The 8,939-nt window shown below is 31.0% G+C and overlaps 1 protein-coding gene across 1 annotated transcript; it reads right to left on the bottom strand.

The window, feature by feature from the left end:
• Positions 1 to 4,301: 4,301 nt before the first annotated feature.
• Positions 4,302 to 8,005, bottom strand: LOC112681428 (cap-specific mRNA (nucleoside-2'-O-)-methyltransferase 2-like). Its single transcript, XM_025551682.1, has 11 exons — positions 7,644 to 8,005; positions 6,927 to 7,247; positions 6,644 to 6,844; positions 6,441 to 6,552; positions 6,151 to 6,363; positions 5,817 to 6,076; positions 5,446 to 5,631; positions 5,165 to 5,322; positions 4,770 to 5,010; positions 4,490 to 4,682; positions 4,302 to 4,396 (listed from the first exon to the last, which is right to left on the bottom strand). The coding sequence occupies exons 1-11, from the start codon at positions 7,836 to 7,838 to the stop codon at positions 4,302 to 4,304; spliced, it is 2,175 nt and encodes a 724-aa protein (XP_025407467.1). The 5' UTR covers positions 7,839 to 8,005.
• Between the last annotated feature and the right edge of the window lie 934 nt (positions 8,006 to 8,939).

The raw sequence follows: 8,939 nt of genomic DNA on the forward strand, positions 1-8,939 counted from the left end.
AAAAAAATTCCACTTTACGGTAATTAATATACCTGAGTCAAATAACGTTTGATTTCGGCTATGTAATCCGTGTCCTCGTTATCCAGCAACATACATCCCAAATCGTTGAATATCTTATTCATGTTCACCAAATATTGCATGGGTTTCAAAAGGACATCCAACATAGTGCAGCTATCCTTACCGACTATATAGGTGGTTTTGATGAACTCGTTTTCTTTGGTGTGACTGTTTTTCCTGTCCAAAAAATCAACAAAAATAAGAAATTAAAGCGATGGCGTCAACGCAACATTTAGGTGTATGCGCGGGTAAAAGTGCACGAAAGTGTATAGGATTTTAACGAAGAACCTGGTGGGATGGTTAATACAATTATTTCGTACAGCGGTGAAAAGGACTTAAATTATTTCTATGTTTGTTTTCATAATATCGATACTTATATGATTATTCTAGTGCACACACAAATAAGAAGATTAACAGAATTAGGAAATTATAACATTTTAACGCGAATAAAGCTTTGCTGAAATAACCGACTTGCATTGCAGAATATAGTATTCGTATACTCCGTACCTAGTTCAATTTATACGTGTTAAAAATGACCGCACAGGTTATTTTATAGTTGCATGTTAAGTATTGTACAATACTGAGACGTTATGCGAGTTCTAGGCAGTTTTCGTTTCAGGGGCGATCGGAGAGGTATTACCAACTTAAAGCAAAATTGATATCCCCCCTGCCACCAAAATGTATTTGTTTATTAATTATTTACTCCTATGAAATATCACATACCACATACCACCTCCCCCTCGAACATTTACTACAACTCCGGAATAGAAAGTCTGAAATAAACGTTGATTCTAGACGTACAGTAGAAAATATTAGAACGTAGAATGTTGTAAAATGAAACAAGTAGTAACAAATAAAAATATTTAGTCTGTAACACATAATAGCTATGATTAACGTCTTCGAAACACAAAGCTACTTCACAGCTTAGTGACGGTAACTTTTTGACTTTACTATCTGCTTATAGTCAAGGTATATATAAGGTATATATACTTTGAAGTTTAACGAAATTAATTCATAGAATAATTGTAATTTTCCTCCTGTAAATGAGCCATAATGTATTCACTCTTATTTTATTACATGGAAGAAAACGCTGTAGTAACGCTTCTATTATAATATTGCATTTTCTTAATTTTTACCTATTTTCTACACAATCATGAATCTACACTCACGCCGCAATCAAAGGCTGTTTAGTGAGTTAACCGAGTTTTAATTTTAATTTTAAAACTGTGTTAAAAACGAATAAGTAAAATACTTAAACCATTACAATAACGGGGAAAACTGGAAGCAATTAACCGCGAAGTAAAAACATAATGTTATTGATAAATATGCATGTATTAATAGTGTATAAATATACAATATTACGTATTTATGTGAGAAATCTCGACATTAACTTGTTCATACAATAGATGTTTTAAACACATATGCATACTCGCATATAATTATTCGGAGCGTGCACACGTGTAAGGTATGGAAAAATAGGCAAATGACATTGGAAATGTTTTTTCCATTCCAATGTCACCTATCGTCCGCAGAAGGTGAACATAATTGCGCCACAGACGGTTCACCGATCGTATACGATGATTCCGTTAGAGCACTAGAACCGCAGTCGACGACAGTGGCAACTGAAATTTGGCAATTTTTTGGGGTGACTTAGTCATATTTTGGGTAAAAAAAATTTTGGTAGAATTAGAATTTGGCGTAAGAACTTAGTTTTAAGTTATAGTTGGTTAAAATTCATAACTTTATACTAAAACTCTTAAATACTCTGTATGCATCAACTAAACGTACAAAAGCGTTGCGCATCATCGATTATTCATCCACTAGCCAAGTTCGATTACCACACAGATTTTATAAAATTTTGCACTTTTTTTTTTTTTTGAACGATAATTTTATATCTGGTTTTGTTCTCTTATCGTAATGAAAATTGTTTGATTAATGAGTTGTTCCGATTTCGTTTTCGATTTTGAATATCGGTAATTATTTTTTCCGATTTCGATTTCGCTTTCAAAAACGGTATTTATTTTTTCCGATTTCGTTTTCGCTTTTGAATAACGGTTTTTTTTTCAATTTCGATTTTGGTTTCGAATATTGTTATTGATTTTTTTCGTTTTTGATATCGATTTCGGTTTTTAACGATTTTAAACGGTACTCAAAAACGGTATCAAATACCGGTTTTAAGCCCTAGTCATAACACATATTATTCTTAATTAAACGATAAACTTGTACATAGGTTATCGTAACGATATGCATATGGTATAGTAAATATAGAATGTATATAATATATAATAATATAATGGGTTCGTCATGGCCGCTTACGCGCTCACGCTCATGCTTACGGACCATTCGTCTAGGGAATAAGTGCTCATACTCGCTTCGCTTCATAGATAAGTATATATATCTCTATATATAGTACATAATATAGTTCAAGCTGAACGAGTGTAAGCGCGTAATACTGTGTTATCAAAGATAATATTGATAAAAAATAAACTAAATGTTTAATTGTTTTAAAATATTTACTTTTAACTTTTTATCCATATTAAATATAATGGATATCCAATTACAAAAAGTTGATTTACAAAAGTTAATAGAAATATTAATTTCTTCTTCTGAAAATGATGACTATACCGAATTCTTGTGACTATATGTTTTATTCGTTTAATAGGTTATTACTTTATCAGTAACATCTTATCACAATAATCAGCATCGCGCTCACACTACACTACCAGGATGGAAAAAGCGGTCCTAAGCGTAAATTTATGACGTATCACCTACTTTCTTTGACTTCATGCTTGTAATCTAATGCTTTGTTTACACGTGACGAGTTCTCGGCCGAGAGAGTCAACTCGACTGAACACTGTCCCATGTGAACTCAAGGAACCAGTTCTCGGCCCAGTAAAATGAGCGAGCAAGCGAGCGAATAGAAACCGTTTCTATTCACTCGGCTGACCGACTACCGCCACTACCAAAATTATTTATACTCGGCGTGTATAAACCTCTCTAACCGAGTAGATCGTGTAATGAACTATGTGTCATTTGGCTAAGCAAATAAAATACGTGTAGACGCTGCTCGGTCAATTTCGGTACTAGACCGAGCAACATAACGAGTGACACGGCCGAGTACTCATCACGTGTAAACGAGGCATAAGCGTTTCAATACGCCAAGACGAACGCACCCAATAAATTGTCGCATTTTGTATAATGTATCATATCAGTTTTGTCGTAGATTGTATAATTAAAATTTTTTTTTGCTGCAATTTACACATCGACTTTTAGAAAAAGGTAAATTTTACCGCAGTTTACCATCTTCCGCAACAAGCAGTCATCGAATTTTATCTTTTTTATAATCAGAATCTGAAGCTGTGTTCAGCTTATTACTATACTTAATATTATATGTATATTATACGTATAGTATTCTATACTTAATTTTTATATGGACCTATAAGTTAATGGTTATTTACTGCTATTTAATTTTTAATGACATACTCGTATGTAGCATATTTCCGACATAAGTCGATTTAAATAAAACAAATTCGATTTTTTTTTATCATCATATATCCCTTGTGATCATCTCACGTACCTCAGGTTGGAAACCGATGACCTAGATCCGTTTAAGTTTCAGTTAATGTTTGATACGTTTAAATGGTTACGAAATAATATGCGTGGTTATGTCGGCGGATCGAAGCTCGTGGGTCCTACGCATGCATTTATTTACATAAAATTAATAACTAATATTATAACTAACATAGTACTAACGTGCAACGGAGAACGCGCGGTCGGTTAGCAAAACTTATCACAATATAAAGTCATATAAAATAGTTTTATGCATTCATATCAATATGTTAAATTTAATGAAATAAATAGTAACAGATTTATAAAAAAGTTATTGTGGTACATCACATTATGATCACTTAACATAAAAAAAAAAGTTCGTAAAATTTACAGAAATTCGACAAACAATTTAAAAATATTATCAAAAAAAGAAATAACAAAAAATGATATACATATAAAAAAAATTGCTTAAACATAAAGCAAAAATTTCAATCTTTAACAATATAATTTTTTTTCAAAAGACTTTAACACAGTAAAAAGTATAAATTTGAATAAGTTGAATTTTTTACAAATGGAACAACAATCATAAATAAAATATGAATTTAAAAAAACAATAAGAAAAAAAAATAAACAAGTAAAAAATAATATTTCGTTAACAAAAAAAAAAAAAAAAAACAAAAAAAAAATGTTCATAGTCAATTTTGTTGCAAATAAGAAAAAATAGTTTTTTTCACGTCATTAACAATAACCAAACAATTAACAGCAACAATGTCTTTATAAATGGATTCATCTGAAACATAAAATAACATTTAAGTTATAGCTTTAAAATAATAAAAAATGTTCAATAAATTAGTTTTATCCAAAATAAAAAATAAAAACTTACACATAAGTTTATCGATCGGAAAGAATGATAGTAAGGATTGGCCTTGCTTTTCCATAATTTCTGTAATATTAAGATCCTTGATATGTTCTTTTACATTATACAAAACGGACATTAAATCATCTATACTTTTACCATTAATTTTTGAACAAAACACAAAAGCATGACCCATTTCAACAGGTTTGATCACTCCGGTCTAAAAGAAAATTAAAATTTAATACAAATTACATTGAAAAAATAGCAATAGATAATTTAAAAGTTCTAGTTCATAAATTATAAATACCTTAAGGAACATATTAACAAGCACATAGAAAACACCAACATTAACTTGAGAGAGTAATGGATATCCAATTAACAAAAAACTGTCAGAAGCTTTAAGTTTCTTCAATGATTCTAAAATTAAACTCATAGAGTCAAGCTGTTTTCTACTATTGTTTATACAATCATTGGCATAAATCGATGCTACATCACAAACAATCAATCGACCATGGACCGCTTGTTTTGGAATTTGAAGCCGAAAATATCTGTAATACATAAGAGAAACAAAATTAAATATTAATTAGTTAATATTAATATTAAAATTAATATATATATAATAATATATTAATATTATATTTATACTTATTATTAAGTTGAAATATAATTTCATTAACATAGATCCAAAAATTAAAAACTTACTCTCTACGCTTTGTAGCGTCTTCTGTTGGAACAGCAAATAATGATCTTGCTCGATTGCTGTAATCAATAAGTTCATTCGTACAAAATTTTGAACTACGAATTATAGAAACGGGCTTACCCATTTGCATTTTCAAACTAAACAAATCAATTTTGGCATCCTATAAAAAAAGCAAAACAAAATAACAAATTATCATTTAGTTTTAAACAATACGAATGTTATATAAATTTTGTAATTATATAGTTATATTAAATTTAAATATAAGTTTTATAATTCTACTGACCTCTGCGGTAAACCATGAAACTTCATCATCATACTTCCATGGAGTTTGCTTATAACTATTCACTTGATCTTGAAGTAATTTAGCTTCATCTAATTCTAGGTATTCCACTCGACGCATTTTTTCGGTAAATGAACAATTCATATCTGTCTTCGTTGTTGAAACTTTCGGTAGATCAAACTGAATGGCCTATTCAATGATAAATAATTTTGGGTTAATCAAAATTTAATTTTTAAATGTTTGAATGTTAAATTAAAATAAAATATTTATTTATTTTGAAATTTATCTCCAAAAAGACAATGCACAATAGGTAAAATATCAATACAAGTTAACTAAAAAAAAAAAAAAATTAAATATTATATTATAATTCATACTCTAAGTTTATTTTGTCCAACAATTTCCTGAGAAGGGTAAATTGGTTTTATTTGAAATCTATTGACATATGTATTAGCGACACAATACTGTAATTCTGTTAACGATTTAATATCATTTTCAGTTTTTTGGAAAAACCATTTTATGTTATTCTCTATAATTTGCATTTGCAATTCACTAAAATATTTGGAACACTTATATACGGATGATAAGAAATCTTTTGGCAACTCGTTCAATGGAAACAAACAGTTATAAGACAGTGCTAAAATTATAAAACAATTGTTATAGAATATAATTAAATAATAATTGAATAATTTAATATTTAACAAAACTTACTGCGATTAGAAGTTGAGAAAAATTTATGTATCAAAGGTTCTACGCATTGAAATCCCTTAAAACCTCGACAAACAACATAAATCTCAGAATTTCCTTGTTTACTTGTTAACGGTTTTTTTATCTGTACCGAGTCAAAAGCACAACACAACAAATACATTCGACATAATGTATTACATTCAAACATGGTAAACATTTTCAGAACAAATGTACCACCTGTAAAAATAATAATTATTGTTAGTAAAAATATTATTATTAAAAATTTTAAAACTAATAAAAAATATTAGCATTACCTTTTTCAAGTATCATAAGGGCGACCATTGTCTCTACTAACTGCAAACGCGTGACTACATTTTCTTGTTCATCCGGATTATTTTGACAATCCATACTACCGTCGGCTGTTACCTGAAAAATTTTAAAAAACAAACTTTAGTTACAAAATTAACCATTAAAATGAATATAAATATAACAAAAATTAAAGTAATGTTTTTTTTACCATGCTTGCTTTTTTTCCAAAACGTTTTTTAACATAGGCACAAAGATCCTTATAGAAGTTTCTTTGGAAAATATCTCCTGTTTGATCTTTACCAAAAAACCAATGGCTCATTGTATGTAATATGAATCTATCATCACTAATCATATCAGGATTACCATTTCCTTCATGATATGGGTTCAAAGAAACACCAATCCAATCCCACTAAAAAAAATAATAATAATAATAATAATAAAATAAATTATAAGTTAGTGAAGGAAAAAATTTAAAAAATTAGATTACTTACTTCAACATCAATATCTCTGTTACAAATAAAATGGTTTAGAGCAGTAATAAACCCTCCTGGAGCTTCACATAGATGAACACTGCAGAGTTTACCACCATCAATACTCTTTTGAGGTATTACATCATTATCATTTAATATTTCATAAAACTTCAACCAAGCTGTAGTCAATAACTCAGGACGCCCAGCCCCTCTAACTTTATATAGAACTTTATCGGCTGGATTAGTCTGTTTGGTATTTTTATGCCATTCGTTCAAGTTGAAATCATCAAGTTTATCTTTCACATTATTTAACGATTTTTTTAAAGTGATAAAATCTGGTAACTAAAATAAATAAATAAATAAATAAATACTTAATCATAATTCAATTTCAATAGTCATTAAATTGAAAAAATGTGAATGTTTCATAATATTATCATACAAGTGGGTAAATATTTTGTTATCATGGATTATTAATAGTTTAATGGTATAATCTACACAGGGACATATTTGGAGTCATAAACACTGAACTATTTGCAAACGTAGTCTCATACCGAAAATAAATTTGAATATAATAAAATATGTTGTACAATGATAAAAGGGGATTATCTTTATTTTTTAAGTTTGGTCACAAAAATGTGGCATGATAAGTTTAAATTAATTATATTGCATCTAAAAATTTGATTAAAATTTAATTATACCTACATAATGTTTTAATCAATAATATATATATATATTTACCTCCCATTTCCTTCGACTCAGCATGGTGTTTGTTTTTGGAAGTTCCCACTTGTTGGACTTATCCATTGTAAACTTCTTTAAGAATAGTTGATCAACTTGGTCGTATATCGATCGTTTTCCACAAGTGTTGTTATGTGGTTTTTTGTTGGTATATCCGTCATATCTCGAGCTAAAAGACTTGGATGGCTGTTCCATCCTATCAAGTCGTCTATTCCTCGTCCCAGTAATAGATAGAGTAGCGGGGGCCTGGACGACCACCCCCGCACCCTCGCGGTCGCTGGATGACGACCGGAGTGGGCCCGCTACGTTGGTTCCGGTTTTGACACCGGAACCACCCACTCCTGCCGACCTCTGGGGTTCCGAAGCCCCTGAGGTGGTACCAATAGTTGACTTTTGACAGTGCATATTGTGGTTTTTTAAGTGATTTCCTTCACTGCATTTTAACCCTACTGCCAGGGGGTTTTTGATCAAGGTTTTCCTTCCTCTAGGACGGCTGCCAACCAAGGCTGAAGAGCCCGTCCTACCCTTTGTCGAGGACCACTTTGTCAGCCCTCAGTTCGTCGACCTGTCCAACATGGGAGACCCTGTTGGTAGTAAACTACCGTTGGCATAGCTCTCGGAACTATTGAGGGACACAAGCCCCCCCACCACGACAAGGTGGGTCCTCATGGGGGGGGAGGTATTCAAGACGTCACACTGGATGAGGGACTTACCCAGCCCACCAATAGGTAAGAACATATTTTATTATTTTTTCTGCACCTTTACAGAGGTAACTGCAAGAGACTGTATCACGGCCATCCAAAACAAACCCGTAAATATATTGTGGGGGGTTGAGTGCGAGGAAATGCTCGTACTTGCCTCGAAAAAAATTGTGACATTGAAAGAATAAATTATGGCGATCCGCCACCCCAAACATTACTTCATCGGCATAACAGGGTGGCGGCCTTGCTGCCAGATTTTAAGGTAATAAAAGTCCCACCATACTTTGGAGCAACCACAGGTTATAGTGTTATTGGAACATTCCACATTTTTACCCATTATTATTATGTTAGCGTTCTTTTTTTGTATCCAAATCTTGTAGAGTTAACGAAACAACGTACGTGTATTTATCTACAAAAAATTGAACATTCACGTAAAATTGTTGAATTTACCCCTCAACAAGTGTTTTTAATACGAGACTGTTGCTATTTGAAGTGTTATGTTTATGTAAGAGTATTGAAAATACGACAAACTTCAACTAAAATGTACTTTCAAAACTTCAACAAGGAATGTATTACGTACACACCTCACTCGATT

This window comes from Sipha flava, unplaced genomic scaffold (genome assembly GCF_003268045.1).
Source record: "Sipha flava isolate LNK unplaced genomic scaffold, YSA_version1 19117_pilon_pilon, whole genome shotgun sequence".
NCBI lineage: Eukaryota > Metazoa > Arthropoda > Insecta > Hemiptera > Aphididae > Sipha > Sipha flava.

Excerpts from the sequence above, each read along its gene's own strand:
- LOC112681428 (XM_025551682.1), bottom strand. The coding sequence starts at position 7,838 with ATGGAACAGCCATCCAAGTCTTTTAGCTCGAGATATGACGGATATACC. Across the intron at positions 6,553-6,643 it reads TTGGAAAAAAAGCAAGCATG|GTAACAGCCGACGGTAGTAT; the intron begins GTAAAAAAAACA and ends AAAATTTTTCAG. Across the intron at positions 5,632-5,816 it reads TTGGACAAAATAAACTTAGA|GCCATTCAGTTTGATCTACC; the intron begins GTATGAATTATA and ends ATCATTGAATAG.